Source organism: Oryza glaberrima, chromosome 2 (genome assembly GCF_000147395.1).
Source record: "Oryza glaberrima chromosome 2, OglaRS2, whole genome shotgun sequence".
NCBI classification, from domain to species: Eukaryota; Viridiplantae; Streptophyta; class Magnoliopsida; order Poales; family Poaceae; genus Oryza; species Oryza glaberrima.
The window spans coordinates 29,531,819-29,553,355 of NC_068327.1; the positions used below are offsets into that span (position 1 = coordinate 29,531,819).

General features: G+C 44.6%; 3 protein-coding genes across 5 annotated transcripts; 1 reads left to right on the plus strand and 2 right to left on the minus strand.

Moving 5' to 3' along the window:
* Nucleotides 1-69: 69 nt before the first annotated feature.
* Nucleotides 70-8,083, plus strand: LOC127762347 (uncharacterized). Of its 3 annotated transcripts, none has more exons than XM_052286834.1 (5): nucleotides 70-994; nucleotides 6,499-6,665; nucleotides 6,732-7,004; nucleotides 7,230-7,493; nucleotides 7,624-8,083. In XM_052286834.1, the coding sequence occupies exons 1-5, from the start codon at nucleotides 823-825 to the stop codon at nucleotides 7,990-7,992; spliced, it is 1,245 nt and encodes a 414-aa protein (XP_052142794.1). In that variant the 5' UTR covers nucleotides 70-822; the 3' UTR covers nucleotides 7,993-8,083. The 3 variants fall into 3 exon arrangements, with proteins under 3 accessions (XP_052142794.1, XP_052142793.1, XP_052142792.1); XM_052286833.1 differs by lacking the exon at nucleotides 70-994 and adding an exon at nucleotides 2,087-5,915 and having other exon boundaries at nucleotides 6,499-6,643; nucleotides 6,743-7,004; XM_052286832.1 differs by lacking the exon at nucleotides 70-994 and adding an exon at nucleotides 2,090-5,915.
* LOC127762348 (probable calcium-binding protein CML20) lies at nucleotides 3,265-3,691 on the minus strand. The gene has a single exon (XM_052286835.1). The coding sequence runs from the start codon at nucleotides 3,689-3,691 to the stop codon at nucleotides 3,272-3,274; it is 420 nt and encodes a 139-aa protein (XP_052142795.1). The 3' UTR covers nucleotides 3,265-3,271.
* Nucleotides 8,084-8,321: 238 nt separating the features above from the next.
* On the minus strand, nucleotides 8,322-9,024 carry LOC127762350 (uncharacterized). Its single transcript, XM_052286836.1, has one exon. It carries the CDS (start codon nucleotides 8,833-8,835, stop codon nucleotides 8,593-8,595), a length of 243 nt encoding a protein of 80 aa, XP_052142796.1. The 5' UTR covers nucleotides 8,836-9,024; the 3' UTR covers nucleotides 8,322-8,592.
* Nucleotides 9,025-21,537: the final 12,513 nt, after the last annotated feature.

Sequence of the window (21,537 nt, forward strand, 5' to 3'; positions counted from 1 at the left end):
TCTTTGCTCTCGCTTGCATTTACACCATGATTACTCCTAATCATGAACTCCTGTTTCTTGGGCTGAACTTAGCTGCGACGAGAGGGGGTGGGGTGGGGTCATCCATTTCTCGCTAGAGTAGTTCAATTTCCAACAACGGCACTCCTCCGCCCTATTCGATCCCCTCCTCACCCCGCCGTTCTCCGTCTAAAGTGTAAGGATAATTTGTATTTTCCCGACAAGGCCCCCGCGTCGCCTCCTCGTGAGGGCGGCACGGGCGGCGACAACCCGAGACGCCGTCGCAACCCAGCGCCGTCGCCCCCTACCTCGCCGCCGCCCGAGCGAGGTGCCGGCAAAGCCAGCGGCTCGCGAGGACGGCAGCGGCGGGGTTCACAACTCCCGTTTCTCCAGATCCAGCGCGGGAAGATCTCGAGACGGAGGTTGGCGGCACCGTTTCGGCAGCGGGTGGAGACGGCGGCTTGCGACCGAGAGCAGGCGACGGGGTGGGTGGAGGTAGTGAGAAGCCCGGCTGGCGACGGGGCGGAGGAGACGGCGCTGGTGGCTGTGGCGCCAGCGCCGGTCGGCGTGTAGCCCGACAGGCAACGGAGAGGGGGAGACGACGGTGGCGGGGTAGAGGAGGCGGCGGCAGCGACGGGACGTTGGAGGAGGTGTTGCGCTGTGGCTTCCCCCTAGCCACGCTGGCGGTGGAGGAAGAGGCCGGCAAATCCGCGCCTTGATCTGGCGGGCAGGCATCCGGCGGCGCCCCGGTGGTTGACTAGCGGCGGCGGCGGCGGCTGCATCTGTGGATGCGGTGGCCGGCGTCGGGGCAAGTTGCGGGCGTCGATGGCTGCGGCTGGCGGTGGAGGGAGCGTCGGCGCGGCGGCGCTGGAGGCCGTGATGGCCGTGGAGGGGCAGGAGGCCACGCCCTCGGCGGAGGGCGGCATGCGGGGGGCCGGCGTGGTGGAGGCGCGGCTGGCGGCTCGACCAAGAGCCCGTCTTTGCCATTGTTTACGAGGTATGGTACTTGCGAGTCATTATGCGAGACCTTCTATGGCCGTCGATGGGGGTGCTTGTGTGGGTGATATGAAGACGCTGGCGAAAGCCTTTCCGTGCCTTTGGCCGGTTTGACGACGACGACGCCCGTAGGCGCCGTTTCCCTTCTTGGAGGTGTTGTCGTGGCGTTTTTCTTCTATATCGCCCACAAATCTCTAGGTGAAAACCTTGTTCCGGTTTCGGACGAGCGGCGCCGATGTTATGCATCATGTCCTTCTTGGCGGCGTCGCTTCAGAGAAGTTCCTATGAATCGATGACTGTTGATGGTCTTTCTCGGTTCAAAAGCTTTCATACCTTGGTGTTCGGCGAGGCCTTTGTCTTCTTGGGTCCACTTAGTTCTTGTGGTGGGCAACACGCTCTTCGGTTGTTTCTACTGATGAAGTCGGAGCTGCTCGCTGATGGGGTGCGGCGATGCTCGGCAACGATGACATGCTGCAGTCTCTTCTATGGAGTTGGTGCTAGCCGTGTGAAGGAAGTGGCTCCTTGGTGGCTTGGCTGATGTCCATCGTTAGATATCGGAGCTGTTTTCCGCTTTGGCAACTTTCGTGGCTTAGTGTCACTGCGGTTGTGAAGTTGGCGCTGCTAGATTGCTTGCGCGATTAGCTCGGCAACGATAACACCTCTTCTGCGATGTCGAAACCGTTGAGTCGCTTTTGTGATTAGCTTGGCAACGATGTCCTGCGGTTGGGCTCCGCCGTCGTTGTTAGTTTTGTAGCTAGGTCCCTTGATCTTCTCTGCGTGGTGGGTTTTAGCCAGTTTCCCACAATTAACCGTGCAATTGTTTGGTTTTCGGGCCCGGTTTTTCTTATAAAGTGGGTCAATTCTCTTCTTCTTCAATACAAAGACACCTTGCGGGGTTTCAAATTTTTTTTTCCAACGACGACAATCTAAACATGTATCAAATATCAACCTCGTCGTAATACGACTTATTAGAGATTGCAAAAATAATTTTAAGAGTATTTTTTTATATACTCCCTCCGTTTTAAAATGTTTGACACCGTTAACTTTTTAGTACGTGTTTGACCATTCGTCTTATTCAAAAAAATTAAGTAATTATTTATTCTTTTTATATCATTTGATTCATTGTTAAATATACTTTCATGTATACATATAGTTTTACATATTTCACAAATTTTTTTTGAATAAGACGAACGGTCAAACATGTGCTAAAAAGTCAACGGTGTCAAACATTTTGAAACGGAGGGAGTATTTGTTATTAGATATTTAAAAACAAATGTTGGAAAAAATAATTACGTTGAAAAACCCCAAAATTAAGTCTTAAATTCAGTTTTAGAATTTAAATTTACGATTTTGCTTTTATGCGGAAGGTGGAACGATATGGTGTTATCAAACTTACCATGTTTTGGTTTTGCTAAAATTTAGATGAGTTCATTTTGGCATCAAATTAATTACACTTTTAGTGCAAGGAGAGACGCGAATGACTTGTTCTATGACAGTGCTAGTAGTGTGCTGAAGGACGATGATATCCACATGACGATCATCAGCAACCAAGCCCTGATTTCGACGATTCTGTACACGCATTTGAAACTGGAAACTCGAAAATCGTATGACTAGGCAGAAAACAAGACCAATCTATCAAGTAGAAAAACAATATCTCCTCTCTCTCTCTCTCTCTCTCTCTCTCTCTCTAAAAAAAGCAATATCTCTTGATCGATCGATTCGAGTTTGCATATCTATTTCGTTGAAAATTCCCCATGCATTTGGGATCATGCATATCATCAGTATTCACGTAACTAATTACCCTTTCACCAAAAGAACTGTCCGTCTTCGTTGAAATTTTCCAATACACATTTTGAGTCATCCATATCAGTATTCGTCCGATTAACTACGGTTGCACCAAAAAGGTCCCAACTAGTTTCGATGTTCGATCTAACCACTGAAAACGCCACACAAACGAATCCTGGTTAAATTGGGGATAAGTTCAGTAGTAGCAGGTACATACGCCGATGCGCGGCGAGTGACGAGACGATGGCCGATCGGGTGGATCACGCCCGCTTGTCCATCATGGACTTGAACTCGTCGAAGGGGATGACGCCGTCTCCGCGTACTTGGCCACCATGGCCTTGAACTCGTCGAAGGAGATGACACCGTCGCCGTCGCTGTCCGCGGCCGCGACGATCTCCGCGCACTCCTCGGCCGTCAGATCCACCCCGCCGAGCCTATGCATCGCGCGCCGCAGCTCCTCCGCCGTGACCACACCGTCCCCGTCCTCGTCGTACTAGTTGAACACCGCCTGCAGCGCCTCCGAATCCCCGTCCTCCATCACTGCGCGGAGCTCCTCGATGCTGTCCTCGTCGTACTCGTCGAACACCGCATGCAGCGCCTCCGAATCCCCGTCCTCCATCACCGCGCGGAGCTCCTCGATGCTGAGGAACCCGTCCCCGTTCTGCCTATCCGCCGCGGCGACCGTCTCCTTGGCCTTCCCGCACCCGTAGAATTCCCTTATCTCCGCGGCCGAGAGGTGTCGTCCGTCGCCGTCGGTGTCGAAGCAGCGGAAGACGCGGCCGCGCTCCGGCTCGGTCTCCCATTTCCAGAACGATGGATGAACATCCAGCCTATCCGAGGGCGGTGGCGGCGACAGGCTACGGCTACGGCTACGGCTGCGGCAGAGGCAACCGCAGGAGAGGACGAGACCCATGGCGAGACGGATCGTGCGCCGCGCGTTTCCGTAATGATCAGTGCGTGGGGGTTTTGGGGGCTCTTGGCCGATCGGCCATTGGCTTCAGGGTTTAGGTGCTCTTTAACGGTTTTCCTATAAATTTGTTTAACAGATTTTATCCTCAAAATCACACGATTTTTTTGGGTTAACCACGTCATGACGTCACAACCAGATTATGTGAAAAAAATTGATGATTTAACACTTTTTTCGTTGCTCAATTGCTTTAATGGACACTTGTGTGAATGACATGTGTGACCATATAAGCGAATGTAAGTGTGCCATGATGTCAAATAATAAAAATCCATTTTAAGAAGTGTTAAATTATCAAATCTCTATATTATGGGTATGTTTAGAGAGCTTAAAATTCTGAGAAGCAGTTGATTAGTAGCTAGCTTTTAAAAATTTGTTTATGGCTTCTAATTTATTTTTTGGATTATACAACTACAAATCCTCGTAATCTGAAAAAGAAGCTAACCGTACAATGTGCATTGAGATCCGTGCTATGTATAAGTCGCGGGTACGCTTTTTAATTAAACCCGGGCACTATGTATTTAGGTGAACAAATTTATCCTGTGATCTACTCTCTCCGTTTCATAATATAAGAGATTTAGGGTGTATATGACACTCATATTAATATAAATCTAGACAGGATATGTCACATGACACGTCAACTAAAAATCTCTTATATTATGGGACGGAGGGAGTATATAGTTAGTCCCTATATTAATTTAGCACCAACGAGAGTATTAAAGGTGGTCTTCAGCGGGTCCAAACAAAACGGGTGGGGCTAATTGGCTAGCGTTTGCGGGCTGTGAGCCTGTGAACGTGTCCCAACAACCTAGCAACCTATTAGCCCCAAATCTCCTACTCTCTCGCCACCTTTTAGTCTTCCCATTGTGCCAATAAAGAAAGTCTTCTTCTTATGTTGATTATGAAATATGCCAGGAGTGACCTTTCGGCTTTGGCGGTAGAGTAGGATCAGGACGTATGGCAATGACATCGACAATGGCCTCTCTTTGGTGAACTCCCTCTGCTCTCCCTTTTGCGCGAGGTCCAAATCCAAATCAGCTTTGATTCCTCGCCTTCTTCGTTGCCACCACCTGGCTTGTCGGAGCCAAAAGGCATCAACGTGCCGCCGCAGCTCCGCCTGACCAGCCTTCTACCCATCCCCTGTGCCGCCACAGCTCCGCCCGACCAGCCTTCTACCCATCCCTTTGTCCTTTTTCCCCTCCTTTGACCGGTCCACGTTAGAAATTGTTGTATATGGCTATCTATTTAGATTTGATGGGGTAACTGCAAAATTTCTAATACAGTGACTGGGGCAGCTGATTCACTATCACCATCACTACATTATTCCTTCTTCTAAAGGAGTATAGATACACATGCTTCTTTTAAGAAATTGTAGAACTCTCGAAGGAGCATAGACATACATGCTTCTTTTAAACGAAGAAATTAAGAAATTATATAAGTCGAGAAAAAGAAGAACTGATTTCTTTTATGGTATAAACCAAAACATAGTAAATACCCCGACAAAGAAATTGAGGTGTGGCACAATTTTACAACGAAAATTTTTGATTGGAGAAATACGTGCTTCTGTTCTGTGCGTGGCCTAATTGGCACACCTGAACGCTTGATCTCGAGTTGGACGGCCGAAGATTTCCAGTAAAAACATGCCTTGAATAGGTCAGGGCCAGCCAAACCCGGCCCAAACCTCACTTTATCCGAGAGCCCGTCGTCTCTTCCAGGCTTCAAGCCATCTCCACCCCCAACCAACCCCACTGCTCTGCTCTTCGCGCGCCTCCACCGCCGAACCCCATGGCCGCCGCCGCCGCCGCGGGGGCGACGCCGGCGACGGCGAGGAAGGCCCTGCTCACAACAACCGCCACCCTCCTCTCCTCCTCGCTCGCGCGCAGCCGGCGCAGCCTCTCCTGCTCCGCGGCCGCTGCCTCCGCCGCCCCGCGCATCGCGCCTCAGCCGCCGGACCTGCTCCGATGGGTGCAGCGGGAGGGAGGGTTCGTGCACCCCGCCCTCCGCGTGGTCGACCATCCTGAGCACGGCCTCGGGGTCTCCGCCGCCGCGGCCGAGGGAGACATTCCCCCTGGCGACGTCCTCATCGCGCTACCCGGCCGCCTCCCTCTACGACTCCGCCGCCCCGCCGGCGCTGCGGACGCGGTCCTCGTGCAGCTAGCGGAGCAAGTACCTGGTAATGGCTCTCCTAGTCCTGGCTCAGATTTTCAATTACCTCTGTTAGTCACGTTGTGGAAACCAGTGTGGTAGATTCATGTTTGTGAAGAGTTGCTAATGCATCAAAAGTAAGATCTATTTCTATATAAGAATCAGGAGCATAATTGGTATTGATTCTGCTGTTGACGTCGGATCAATTGAACTGACATCCTCCTAGTATTGCGTTTTAGTTCAGTAGCAATTTTTTCGCCAGCGCGCAAAAGCTTTGCACGCCAATATATTAGAGTTCAGTAGCAGTTGGGTTTTACAATTTTGAGAAATGCGGTTGTCCTGAACACCTAATGTCTAATGGCGAATGCTGTTTTCTCGTGTTAAATTGAGTAAGATTGAGTCAGGTTTTCCTATAATTTATGCTACACAACCTAATCCTTTGTGTAGTTAATGTTGTATTTTGACATAATTGCTGCACGATGGAACTATTTTACATGTGCACTCCATTATCCTGCCCTCTTTTAGTGTATGAGGGACTTTACATTCTAGAAAATTAGGCTAAGTACCCTTCAGTGACTAACAAATTCAATCCTGCGGGAAGCATGTGACAGAGGAACTATGGGCTATGCGACTGGGCTTGAGGCTGCTTCAAGAAAGGGCAAAATCTGATTCTTTCTGGTGGCCATATATCGCAAATCTGCCAGAGACTTTTACTGTACCGATATTTTTTCCAGGGGAAGACATAAAAAACTTGCAGTATGCCCCTCTTCTCCACCAGGTTGTTATAAATTATTGTAGTTCTTATTGCATTTCCCCTCTTCTTTTTTGACTTATTATATTTCAGGTGAATAAAAGGTGTCGCTTCCTTCTCGAGTTTGAAAAAGAAGTGAAACATAAGCTTGGTAGAGTGCCCTTGGAAGATCATCCTTTTTGTGGACAAGATGTAAACTCATCTTCCCTTGGATGGGCTATGTCAGCAGCATCTACTCGGGCATTCCGTTTGCATGGTGAAATCCCAATGCTGTTGCCTCTTATTGATATGTGTAACCATAGTTTTAACCCAAATGCTAGGATTGTCCAGGAAGGAAATGTGGATAGCCCTGATATGTCAGTTAAGGCAAGTATCCTGAATTGTTTGTGTACTTCTGAGCCCATGAAATTTTGTATTTCCTTAAGACAATTTTTGTTAATTGAATGCCCTCTGTTAGTAGCTTTGTTTATGCATAACAGCATAAGTGACATGTGAATGCATTTATTTAACTGAATTCATGGATAAATGTAGCCTTTTATGTTATCTTACCATAGATGCAAGTAACTCTGACCACCTTGACCTTGCTTATAGGTTGTTGCTGAGACAAAAATTGATCAAAATGCTGCGGTAACACTGAACTATGGTTGCTACCCTAATGATTTCTTCCTTCTTGATTATGGATTTGTAATAACATCAAATTCGTATGATCAAGTGGAACTGAGCTATGATGGAACTCTCCTAGATGCTGCTAGCATGGCAGCAGGAGTTTCTTCACCTAACTTTTCAGCTCCAGCCAAGTGGCAACAGGATATCTTGTCACAGCTAAATCTGTATGGAGAGGGTGCTATTCTAAAGGTTTTGCACACATTCTTACTGATCCTATTTATTTTTTGCAATCTATTGTTGAATTCATGTCGTCCAGTATCCATGCAGCAATCTGAACCTTCTTGGTTTTCTGTGGGTATCACTTGTAATTTCTTTTCAGGTCAGCATAGGAGGTCCAGAAATAGTAGATGGGCGCTTATTGGCTGCTTTAAGGGTTATTATTGCAGCTGATCCGGACGCTGTGAGTGGCCATGACCTCAAGACTTTGATGTCTCTTAAGGAGAAAGCTCCATTAGGCCCAGCTGTTGAAGCTTCAGCACTCCGAACTGTCCTTGCACTTTGCACCTTCGCTCTACAACACTTCCACACGAAGATAATGGAAGACGAGGCCATACTAAAAGGAGAACCACCTCTTACTACTGAACTAGCCGTGCAGTTTAGATTGCAGAAGAAGCTGCTTCTCCTGGATGTGATACAGAATCTTAGTCGCAGAATCAAGATGCTAGCTCTAGACAAATCCACCGTGTAGGATTTTTCACGTTTTGGAATTGCTTTCTCGGACAATCAATTACCCTATTGTACTGATTCTGGAGATGACAATAAAGCCCCAAATTTTGTCCTGTTTTCTTCATTGTCCAGATGCCAGAGTCCAATATGGCACGGATGGTTAACAATCAGATTGAATTGATCGCAAATTGTAATCAAGTATTCGTTGCCAGTTGCATGTGCTCTAAAATCTAAATTATATGTTTTTCACTGTAAAAGTATATTTCTTTAGACAAACCGGTTCATCGGAGAGAGGAAGATCATCAAGAATGAATGCATCACAGATGCACAATTCAAAATAGCTAGGCTACATAACTTTAGTATTTACAGAACCAAGATATAACTTTCCATTAATCCTAAGAACTGAAATTTCCTTGTCTCAACGACGACGACGACGACAATAAAATAAAAGATTAATGTACGCAGTACAGCCAAAGAATGATCCTAAAAAAACATCTGCTCATGTTCGGCTGCTCAATCAATCGGGTCTAACCATGACGAGAGAAGAAAACTCAAGGAGATCGCGGCGGCGCCCGTACGTCTCCATCCAATCCGGCAATGGGGTGGCGCACGTACGTATGCCTCACGAGTCGCCGCCGATGGAGATCGCCGGGCGGGCGGCCCTCCCGAGCGGCGAGCGGGAGCGCTGCCTCGCTTCCATGTCCCGGAGCACCACCATCCGCCGCATCTCCGACACCTGGTGCTGGTACGTCTCGTCCACCTTCACCTTCTCCCCCTCCTCCTGCTTGATCCGCCTCACCTGGCTGTGCACCACCACCAGCCGCCTCTGCTGCTGCCCAGCATCCACGTCCCTACCCATCTCCATCTCAGCGAAAACCTCGGCTTCCTCCCCCTCTTGATTTTTTTTTATTCTGTCTACAGAGACGATGGCGATCACGCGACGAGGCGAATCCAGACCATTCGAACGGTGCGTTGCATGAGAGGGGCGTATAAATAGCGGCCGCGTCGCGGGTGTGGATGGATGGATGGGATCAGGGGACTGACCGGTTCCCCCCTCTCATCCGCGCCGTTATTGCGGAGGCAGGCGCAGCAGCTATACACACGTGTCCTGCTATCCCGAGCGGTTTAGACGTTTACCCGATCGATTGGTCGCCGTCTCGGCGCCAATTCACCACGTACGACCACGTACGCCGATCTTCCATGTGTACGGGGTTGACGTCGCGAGGCCGCCGAGTCGTGCCGGTCTGTCCATTATCCAGAGTTTCCGGACGGGATGGACGTTTGCCGATACGATTTTGACATTTTCTTTCTTTTTTCTGCATGATTTGTAACGATGTTTGATAAACTATGCGTGTCATATCCTTTTCTATCCGAGGTAAACGCGTCGTGCCAGTTGTTGCAAAAGATATATAAACGCGTCGGTTTAATTACGTGATATGGAGCCGATAGGGACTCGTCGCACAACGAAGCGATCGCAAGTGGCAACCGCGCGAGAGAAACGTGTGGGAATTGGAACAGAGAGTCAGAGCCTATGGCAAGCTGGGTCGATATCCGGCAGTACGTTTAGAATAATGTTTAAGTCAAACATTAGAAATATAAATTATAAAATTTGAAAATATAAAAATTATATGTATAGATTTGTCTTGAAAAATTCTTTCATAAAAGTATACATATATCACTTTTCAATAAATATTTTTATAGAAACAAGAAGTTAAAGTTATGTTTTAAAAACTGTGTCACTATTCTAAACGACTTCCTTTACGAGGATGGAGGGAGTACGTTGCAACGCGATTGAACATCGTCGTCTACAGCTCACTTCGCCGAGTCCCCGGCCCATCGAGAGGATGCATTTAATTCTGTTATTTGTTATTTTTCTCAAATGAGGGTAAAGGTGATCTGAGTTAATCTCAGATCCCCGAAAGCCGGGATATCTTTATTTATTTATTTATTTATTTATTTCAATGGAGAGTAAGGCGGTTGGAGTTTTGATCTCCGATATTCATCGATCGTATAGTCATATTTACGTACTGCAAAGCGATCGAGTGCAACGGTCAGAGTTTTCATCTCCGACCTCCCTGGAGATCGAGTCCCTATCGATCGCATCTGGTGATCGGATCGAAATCTCGCGCGAAACCAGGCGCCTACGTAACGGTGCAAAACATACCGTCCATCGGTCTACAGCTCGCCTAGCCGAGTCGCCGAGGCTTTTCGGCCGAGCCTCAATCGAGGGCAAGGGGATTCGGAGATTAAAACTCCGGTTTCCGAACCACCAGGAAAGATAAGATGATTGAATCGACGTCTTGCGGCGGAATTACCAACGGATGCACCAATCCTCCTTCTAGAGAGGATTCTACGCTCAGAGACAAGTCGCTAACCATGTCGTGCACTGGCGCAGGTAGATTTTCGATTTTCTCGTTGCTTGGGTCACAGTGATATATACCAACTACCTGGTAGAACCAGAAGCCGGCTACGGGGTTTCAAAAAGGAAGAAAATAAAACGTGAAATCTATTTCGAGAGCGCTCTCGGTTTAGCTCTATATCGTGACACATCTCATAGCCGTCTAACTGTGCACGTCGTCATGATGTCCACCCATGTGGGTGTCTTTTTCTTTTCAAATAAAGTTCACGTGGGTATCTTTTTCCTATTCAAATAAAGTTTCCTCTCAAATTACTTATCCGATGTACAATCCGATTACACCATTGTGTTCGTTACAATTAAATCTTCACAACAAGATCTTACATGATTATGTTACGCTGAAAAAATATTTATATTTATAAATTACTTTTATTATATATATAAGTTAGTTTTATCATATATATATAAGTTATTTTTAGATTTGACTAAATTACTTCTTAGACATATAAAAGTAAATTAAATAAAATCTAAAAGTAATTTACATATATTCTAAAAGTAACTTAAAATAAAACAGAAGTAACTTTGTCACGACATTAGAAGTAAATTCGTTGTAGGGGATAAAATATGACTTTTTAGTTAATTCCATAATTTGTGCTGATTAATTTAATTTATAGATAGAGTCATGTTTTTATCTCTACAACAGATTTACTTCAAATGACATGCCAAAGTTACCTTCATTTTGTTCTAAGTTACTTCTATAATATATATAAATTACTTTTAGACTTAGTGAATTTACTTTTATAGTTTAAGAAGTAACTTAATGAAATCTAAAAGTAATTTAAACATATCATAAAAGTAATTTGTGATTTTTCATCAAAATATAATCATGTGAAATCTTATTGTAAATATTTAATTGCAACGAACACAACGACGTAATCGGGTTATAAATCGGATAAGTAAATTAAGAGAAACTTCTCTAAGAAGAAAAAAAATACATAGATATTGAGTGTACTAGCTTTTTTTTTTTGGAAAGGAGGGTGTCACTCCTTAGCACTATCCAACTAGCACTCTCGGTGTAATTAAAACAGAAGCTGGCCTGCTACTACGACTGCAAGTTTATGATCGACTGGCGATCAATACTCACACGCACAGAGAAGCCGCAGACCGCACATTCACTCAAAGTGTGTGCAAAACGTGCATGTTTAGGATTCGCTTTTGGCCAGCGAATGTGCAAGCTTTGATTCATCATATTTACGTACTGCAAGCAAATACTCCATTTGGTCAGGATTCGCTGCAGGACGGCCGCGCGGCACACGGCTGACACGAGCGCACGCTGCGCGAGCGGCGAACGTGCAGAAAACACCGTTCAATCGATGCGCCCGGCCACGCGATGGCCAGGCGTATGACACGCACACGCTCGTGACAGCGCGAGATATCATCATATCAAGCGGCCGAACTGCCAAAATACCGTACTCCAACACGAGATGATTTCAATCTCTCCCCGCTCCGCTAATCGTTTGCATACCGAGATTAAAAAACTCCGACCCCCGGTATGTGTGGCCGAAGTTCTCTTTTGTAAATTGTAATTAGGAGTATTTTGGTAAGGGATGCAATGGGATGTGAGTTTTAATCTCGGATCCTCGGGAGCGGAATTTCGTTTGTCACTTTTTTCAAGCGAGGGCAAAAGGAGAGGCCAGAATTTTTTGTAGGGAGGCGAGGGGGTTCGGACTTCGGAGTATTGTTCCCCGAACTCCATGGATCGCATCGGATGGTCGGATTGACACCTCGCACGGTCGCACCTACCGCGCGCGGAATCACCACTTGACGGCTTCACCCCACGCCACTCCTTAACCAGCGAGCGTATCGGATGGCCACTCCTTCACCAGCCAGCCGTGCTCACACACGACTGACACGAGCGGCGAATGTGCAAAAAAAAAAAAAAAGAAAAGACCGTGGAATCGACGTGCCCGGCCATGCGAGTACTCGGTGTGTATAGCCCATTCGTGACACTACGAGTACGAGATATCAAACCAGCCGAACTGCCGCAAATACCTAACACGTATGGGTACGGCAATACGAATCCCTGCAAACGCGACGTTCGATCGTATCGTATGTACGGTGTGCTTCAGAGTTCAGAAGAGCTCGCGAGGCAGCTGCGTCGTGCATTTGTCCATTGTCTCTGGACGGGATGGACGTGTGTTTGCGGCTTGCAGATACGATTTGGCATTTTTTGCGCATTTGGTAGCGATGTTTGATAAGCTATGGATTAGCATAACTGTGCATGATTTGGTAGCGATGTTTGATAAGCTATGAATATATATGTGCGTGGCATTCATTTCTACGCAAGGAAAACGTGTCGTGCCGGTTTTTACACGGGATAAACGCGTCAACTTAATTACTTAGTACTCGTATGTGATATGTGGCCGACAGGGACTCTTGAAGAAACGAACCAATGGCAAGTGGCAACCGCACGAGAGAAACGTGTGGAATTGGGACAGAGACACGCAGGGAGCCATGGCAAGCTGGATCGATCTCTAATTGCAATTTCCGGTAAATCACGAAATTAAAGCCCATGGGCTTAGCTCGTTTAGAGCACCACGAGCAGAAACGGACGGGCTTTAAGGCCGATAGGCGGCGGCCCGGCTGAATGCTACGTTGCGACTACTACCATTCACAGAGCCGAGTCTCCATCGAGCTAAGGTTTTAGTTATTTTTACAAACGAGGGTACGGTGGTTTATGGCGGTTCAGATTGATGCCATTTTCAACCATATTCCCTCATTCTCTAAATGTTTGACACCGTTGATTTTTTTAAACATGTTTGACCGTTCGTCTTATTCAAAAACTTTTATGAAATGTGTAAAACTATATGTAACATGAAAGTATATTTAACAATAAATCAAATGATACGAAAAGAATTAATAATTACTTAAATTTTTTAAATAAGACAAACGGTCAAACATTTTTAAAAAAGTCAACGGCATCAAACATTTTGGGATGGAGGGAGTACTATTTTTGGTATAATTGTCAAAAATATGTCTACGTTTAGTTTGTTGTCAAACTTTGATAAATACATAAGAAATCATGTCAAATTTTGTAATGTTTTATTTTGGCTACAATTGGAACAGGCCCTTAATCTCCACTCCGCGAAAGCTAGAATTTCTACTGTTAATTTTCGATCTAGAGAAAGGCGGTTGGAGTTGGGCATGGTTTATCAATTACGTACATCTTCGAGAGAGGGCACAAGGTCAGAGTTTTCATCTCCGACCCCCCCGAGATGGAGTCCCCATCGATCACATCTGGATCTGGTCATCGGATCGAAGCCTCACACGGAACCAGGCGAGCCACGCAGAATACATACGTGAAACATACTGATCCAGCGGTCTACAGGACTATAACTCGCCCATACGATCGAGGCCAAGGGGGTTCGGAGATAAAAGGGGCGTTTTGGTTTGATATCATATGGCGCTATAAATATAGCTACACCCTTTTTTTTGTTGTTTAAATAGTAAATATGATTATTTGTTCTGAAGCCAAATGTTTGGTAATGCCTATACACAATTGTAGAATATTCTTCACCACAATTTGAAATTGGCTCTCAATTGGTATAAATCCAAAGACACTCATTTACAATTCTACCCTATCAAAATATTGGTAGTGGCAAAACTTGTCTAGAGTTTAGCATATCCAACACAAGCCCAAAAACTCCGAACCGACGGATGATTGAATCGACGCCTTTCGCAGAATCATCCCTGCGACCCGATCGGATTGGATCCCCCACCCTTCTGGAGAGGATTCTACGCGCACTCAACACACAAGTCGCTGACCATGTCGTGCACTGGCGGAGGTATATTTTCGATGCTTGGCCGACAATGATACAGGCATAAAGCCTACCAGGCTACTAGCGCTGCAAGTTTGTGATCGAATGACGTGTACAGAGAAGGCGCACAGCGCAATACTCAACTCAAATTGTGTGCAAAACGTGCTTGTTCTACTACCAATACTCACCGAATCAAAGTTTTAAAACAAACACTCACCGAATCTCTTAGCTTTTCGGAGAGGATTTGCTGCCGGTTGCCGCTACCTCGTGGCGGTGACATGGACTGGAGTCACTGGACGGCCGCGCGGCACACAAGCGCACGCGCGCCGCGAGCGGCGAACGTGCAAAAGTAAAAAAAAAAATACCGTTCAATCGCCAGACGTATAACATGCACTGATGCACGCACACGCTCGTGACACGGTGAGACGATATCATCAATATCAAGCAGCCGAACTGCCGAACTACTGTACCTAACACGAGATTTTTTTTAATCTCCCTCTGCGCAGCTAATCGTAGCACGTACTCCCACCATTCCAAATTAATCTATATATAATTTTTTGAGGTTATTACTATATGATTACATATTTGTGTTTATTCATTAAGTCTATTCGATATTTGTGCATTAGAGTAAACGGACATTGATGCATACATCCATGTACACAAGTATTTATAACCCACATGCTATATCTTGATTTGTCATTGGCTAGGAAATAGTGGGGATGGTGCATGCATCGAGTTTATTGCTAGAGTAAATATAGTATGAGAGAGTTATTAGCTTTTTTTGGTCTTGGTGTACCTATAAAATATGTAAATCAATTTGGAATGGAGGGAGTATCTAAGGTGGTGTTTGGATGCAGGGACTTAACTTTAGTCTCTGTATCTAGACACTAATTTAGAGTATTAAATATAGACTATTTACAAAACTAATTATATAAATAAAAGCTAATTTGCGAGACAAATTTTTTAAGCCTAATTAATCTATAATTAGAGAATGTTTAATGTAGCATCACATAGGCTAATCATGGATTAATTAGGTTCAATAGATTCGTCTCGCGAATTAGTCTAAGATTATGAATGGGTTTTATTAATAGTCTACATTTAATATTTATAATTAGTGTCCAAACATCCGATGTGATAGGGACTTAAAAGTTTTAGTCCTATCTAAACAGGGTCTAACTATGCATGGTTTGCATACCGAGATTAAAGGAAATGGCTATACATGTTACCCGTGCCATGTGTACAACCTGCATTTGACTAAGAGCAAGTATAATAGTGAGCTATAAGCTTACTATAATCTTATGTGGAGAGAGGTAACAAAAATCAAAGGTGTTGGCTCTCATGCAAGAGCTAGCTTAAAACAAGCTCCAAAACAAAAATAATAAATGTACAAGTGAGGGATAGAGATAGAAGAAGTAAATTGTAGCCAACCTTATAGCTAATCTATTATAATATATGTTGATTTTAAGATGAATAGTGAGATCTACTATTTTCATAGCTCTTGCACAAGCATAACTTTTGCTTGCGTGGTCCTACATAGAGAGAAACCGATCATGGTGATTGGTGGACGTAGCATGGTTGGACACATGTTGTATACAACACAGTTGTACGAACAGCAGGACTGCAGGAGTTGAGATTAAAACTCCGACCCACAAAGGCTGATCGAAATTTTTTTTGCCGTTAGGAGTATAAATTTTGGCAAGCGAGACAAGGGGATGTGAGTTTTAATCTCGGATCCTCAGGAGCGGAATTTCGTTTGCTATTTCTTTAAGGGAAGAGGCATTCATAGGCGTCCAGAACATTTTGTCGTTGCGTTTTTCATTGTTTCAAGCTGATGCAAGGGGGTTGGGAGTTTTATTGTCCGACCCCCAAGCCCAAGGGATCGCATCGGACAGACGGATCGGCACCTCCACCAGCAGGCTGCGCGCGGCGATTGTGCAAAAAACACCGCGGAATCCACGAGCCCCGGCCAGCCATGCGAGTATGTGACAGCCAAGCGTATAGCCCAGTGACACGACGAGATATCAAACAGCCGAACTGCCGAGTTACCAAACACGGAAACACGAATCACTGCAAATATGGTGTCCTAATTCATAAGAGCTCGCTTAATTGGAACCTTTTTCTGGTCGCCTTTTCCCAGCCGAATTTTGACTCGCAGCTCATATACGCCTTTTCAGGCTACGTAGAAAGAGTGGAAGACTGCTTCCGACGTACTAGTAGCAGACAAAAGAACGGCGTATTAGAGTACTCACAATGTCTGATCAGGCAGAGCTTTCAGGGTTCAACTATTCTGAAACTGGATAGCCAAAGCCCAAAGCACAGGTCCACGGCAAGCTACTGGCCACACTGGCGAGCGAATCAGCGATTGGCTACAGCTCTCTGCTCGGCATATAGGCCGGCCTAGCTAGTGGCACACAAAAGCGGGCCGCACTGGTCAAGACATTTCTCCAGAGGCTGACCGTACGTCGTCGTCGACGCCGTCGCCAATATTTGATTGGTGACCGGTCCTGCTTGGCAACCTTGTACGTAAGGGTGTAAGTGGGTAGGTTTACGAACCCATTTCTAATATAAATAAATGGGTAACTCATCGATTATCCGTTTATTTGTACTATAAGTAAGTTTATAGATTTATTCGCTTGCACACTTACCTGTAACATCGATCCATATTCTTGATCGTTCGGATGCATTCATTTACTACTGCAGTAGAAGTTTGTATACTTCCTCCGCCTTAAAATATCATGAATTTACTACGAGTCTGTATTGGAAGATGCATTATATTCATTTAAAATTCTTTATATTTTAGAACGTATAAAGTACTTTGTAGTACGTGGCTATAGAAGAAGGCCTTGTCCACATTGCGAGGACCCGTTCATCCCAGGCATGCTGGTGATGACAACGAAATCATCCCGATCTCTCTCGACTCCTCCGGTCCTCCCCCGATAATGATCAACAAGATTATATTTTACTCCCTCCGTCTCGAAATATTTGGCGCCGTTGACTTTTTTAAACATGTTTGACCGTTCGTCTTATTAAAAAATTTAAGTAATTATTAATTCTTTTCCTATCATTTGATTCATTATTCAATATACTACTATTACTCAAGTTTTTAAATAAGACAAACGGTCAAACATGTTTAAAAAAAGTCAATTGCACCAAATATTTAGGGACGGAAGGGAGTAGTTCTGAAATGAAAAACATTACTCCCATTTTACCCTACCCTCTAGAATTGTCTGCCATAGAATGTTGTTCAGCTACACAATCAAACGATCAATGTCCATCCGCCCGGTGCTACTGCACGGTAGAGTACTTCAGCAACCCAATGTCCACTCGGTATGACCTTCATCTAGAGGGAACTGAATAGAGGCGCGGCTGAGCTTCTTATATCCTATGCTTTGTCTCTCATAACTGATATAAGCCGTAAACGGTTTATCAACAACTAAAAAATTAATCTATACATAAATGTTTTATATATTGGTGTGTTCGGATGAGAGTTTTGCAGCAGCGTTGCGGCTGCAGAATGGATGCAGCTTGCAGCGATTTTCAACTGCCGCAGGCAATGGGTGCCAAACACTCACCATGTATCCTTATCGATTTAAAAACAGATACTAAGAATAGACTATGATTAAAAAAATCTCAAATCAAAATAAAGAATTAAGTTTCAAATTTAAATTTTGATGGCAACTTATAAGCTGAAACACACATACAAAAAAAAATAGACATGTAGCAACACACAACTGTTGAACAAACAACACTGCTACCATAGGTGCCGGTTCCTAATGGCCCATAGGTCCGGATTTTCATCCGACATCAATTAGTCGGCACCAATAATAACAACCGACATCTATAACGAAAATAGAACCGGCACCTTTACCATTGCTCGAGCCAAAAAAAAAAAGAGAGAGAGCCGGCTCGAATTCGAGAAGAACTCACCAAGCGCCGTCACCGGGCATGCGCCCCAAACCCCAAAATCATCCACAAATCATCAACAAAATAAATTGAATCACATAATGAACATATTCAACAACAAATTCACACAGACATCAACAAAAAATCTACAATAGACTGGGGAGAGGCGTAGAGGGGAGGGCGCTACCGCTGCCCGCCACCTGTCGCCTCCTCTCCCGCCGGATCCAGCGGAGGGGAGGGCGCCGCCGCAACCCATCGGCTGCCGCCTGCCGCCTCCCCTCCCGCTAGATCCGGCGGAGGGGAGGGCACCGCCGCCGCCTGCCGCCTCCCCTCCCGCCGGATCCAGCAGAGGGGAGGCCGCCGCCGCTCCTCCAGCCACAGCCGCACGCTGAGAGATGTGAGAGAGCCGAGAGAGAGGCGGGGGGCAAGAGAGAGAGAGAGAGAGAGACGAGAGAGATGGAGAGGGGATAAGGTTCACTCATATAGGGGATAAGGCCGATGCGTCGGCCTAGATTGGCTCGGCAGCTCGGCTCAGTTTGGATAGGTGCCGGTTTTTTAAAATAACCGATACCTATAATTTGTTATAGGTGCCCTTTTTAATTAACCGACGCCTATAATATATTAAAGGTGCTAGGTTTTTAAAAAACCGGCACCTATACTATAGATGTCGGTTTTTTTTTAAGAACCGACACCTATAGTTGTTTAAAGGTGTCGGTTTTATGTGTTTTCAGCCTGTGGAGGAGGTAAAATTACTATAGGTACATGTTTTAGTTGTTCCCGTACCTATAGTGCTGATTTTTATGGATTTATTTTAGTAGTACACCGTCATGACTTTTGCAATGCATGATAATAATACCACACCGTTTCTAGCTACCAAACGGCTCCAAAGAATAGGTCACATTGTCATCGCCGGAAATATTCTCCAACCGAGATGCTCTAACCAGTAACAAGTAATCAAGAACCACCTTCTACCAAGGCTACCAGCAGGCTCGTAGCATCTAGTACTCCCTTAGAGGGGATATTAAAGATAATATAAAAGAGCTGAAAGAGTTACTCCCTCCGTCAAAAAAAAAGTTACATCTAAAACTAGATGTGACACATTATAGTACAACGAATCTGTACAGAGGTATGTCTAGATTCATAGTACTAGGATGTGAGGATGTGTCACATCCAGTACTAGATTGATTTTTTATGGGACGGAGGGAGTACATATTAAATTTATGTTTAGATGGAGGAGAGAGAGGACAGAAGAAAGAAGAATGTGCTACAAATTTATAATCATGCACCGGTAGCACAGGCTATAATAAACTATGTGAGATATAGAGATAGGCCAGTTATTAGTGGAGTGGTGTGTATGTGTGATAGAGAAACGCTCAGGAGTCTTCCGGCTAGCTCCACAATTAAGATGGTGGGCTAACCGGCCTAGGTTTAAAGTCTCACCCGTTCTATTTATTTGAGATTATATTAGGTCCTTCCTTAATATTCGTGTTCTTTTTGTGTGTATGTGTGATAGGCCAGTTATTAATGGAGTGGTGTGTGTGCGCGCACGCGTGCATACACTACTTTTGAGCATGCTCTTGCTCTCTCTAACCCAAAATACGAAGGTTTTTAAATTTTTGCACGGCGATTAAGAAATATGTGTTAAATATAGAAAATTTTTGATTGGTTGAGATAAAAAAATAAGTGAAAAGGAGAAATGGTTGTGGTTGATTGAGATGATAGAGTAGGGTCTTAAAAAAAGAGATGATAGAGTAGGTGGAGTACTATATTATAGGATAATTTCGAATGCTACTCCCTACATTCTAAAATATAGTTATCGATAGTGTCCCAATTATGTCTTGAACTATAGTTATTTCTCCATATACCTTCTTATCTAAACTAATCACAATATCTTCCATGTTTAATCCTCCGTCTTTTCTCTTTTCTCATTCACAACAATCTTCTATTTAATTATAGCTATTTTCGTAGTACATCTGTTTAACTCTAAAAATTATATTTTAAATATAATAGAGTACAAGTTAATATATTAATATATTTTGAGATTGAGATAGTACTTTAACTCGAATCAGTGGTTTAGATTTAGCAATGTTGAAATAATCAGCAATGCTGAAATATTCGAAGAGCTAAACGTCAGGTGAGGCTAGTCAAAACGATATATGATTTGATTAGTGTTTATATATATATCATCAAGCATGATCCATCACATGCATTGCGTACTTACTCCCCTTAACTATACTTTTTTCTGCAGGGTACTCCTCTTAGCTATATGATACACATTCTACCGGACTCTGAAGTCGTCAGAGAAGAATAATCAAGCCTCACCTTCCAAGTACTGCACATGCTCAGTTAAGATATCAGATCGGAGTCTGACTATCTTGAGACCCCCAAGCAAATCATTTGACAAACCGGCCAATCGGTCAGTCGACGATCGGCAGTGCATGTTACTCCCCGGATCTTACAATATTAATTGCACATGTCCACGTCGACCGCGGATGCAATCAACCAAATTTGTCAAAAATATATATTGCTCCATCGGTTGATCGACCGAATAGTAAATCACGTCCTGTCGTCGATTATTTATCTATTGATTCTGTTTCGTCGCCAAACAACTCCATCGACTTTGATTAATTAGTGTACACTATACTCCTTGATTCTCCATTAATTAGTGTTTGTTAGGCTAATATATGCTGCAGTTTCTTAGAAAATCACGAGCTAGAGGTAGCAGGTTTCTGATCAGAAGCAGGCAAGAAACTATTGACCATATGCAGACTTACAGAGCTTCTCTGCTGCAGTTCAAGTGGTTTTATGCCAAATTACATGATAATTTCGTAGCTCACGTGCACTTTAAATCGACCTGCTGATTAAGATATTAGTAAGCATGGTGTCACTGTTCAATTTAATCATACAGGGGGAATTTGATGTAGAGATTAATTAAGCACTTAGTTGTTCATAATATGCATGGAACATGCATTGCAGCAGAAATATTCGAGGGCATCTATCATCGATTAGAAAATTTCTTTAGTCGATGGTCTGACCGAATCTCACTAATACGGGCTGACGGTTGATGCATTATTGATGATCATAAATTCGTACAAATAATGGACGATTATCTGCATAAACTAGTTTGAAAGAAAGGCATTTTTGGTGGCATCTAACTGAACGACGGGTTGGCTGAGATTCTAACTGGACAGAGACGCGTGAAACTAAAGCTTTCAGTTTCACGTAGAAGACGCCATTGATTTTAACTGACAAACACGCATCAAATTTGCGAAATTCTGATTCGCTATGTAGTCATTTCGTAGTCGTAACATAGATTCAAACGCAGGAAAGTTGAGCACTTTAAGCATCCTGACCAACTACACTGATGGAGCAGTACAATTTCAGTACTAAGTAGGACCGATCAGTAAAGAAGATTCAGCATGGAACTGAGACCAAACTTCACCAAACCGTCCGGAGAATGTTCTTGACGATGAAACTTCCGGAAAACAGA

Bases quoted from the DNA above. Each gene is read 5' to 3' on its own strand.
- LOC127762348 (XM_052286835.1), bottom strand. From the start codon at position 3,691: ATGGGTCTCGTCCTCTCCTGCGGTTGCCTCTGCCGCAGCCGTAGCCGT.
- LOC127762347 (XM_052286832.1), top strand. From the start codon at position 5,528: ATGGCCGCCGCCGCCGCCGCGGGGGCGACGCCGGCGACGGCGAGGAAG. The intron at 5,916-6,498 runs GTAATGGCTCTC...AGCATGTGACAG, and splicing joins GCTAGCGGAGCAAGTACCTG to AGGAACTATGGGCTATGCGA. The intron at 7,005-7,229 runs GCAAGTATCCTG...CCTTGCTTATAG, and splicing joins GCCCTGATATGTCAGTTAAG to GTTGTTGCTGAGACAAAAAT.
- LOC127762350 (XM_052286836.1), bottom strand. From the start codon at position 8,835: ATGGAGATGGGTAGGGACGTGGATGCTGGGCAGCAGCAGAGGCGGCTG.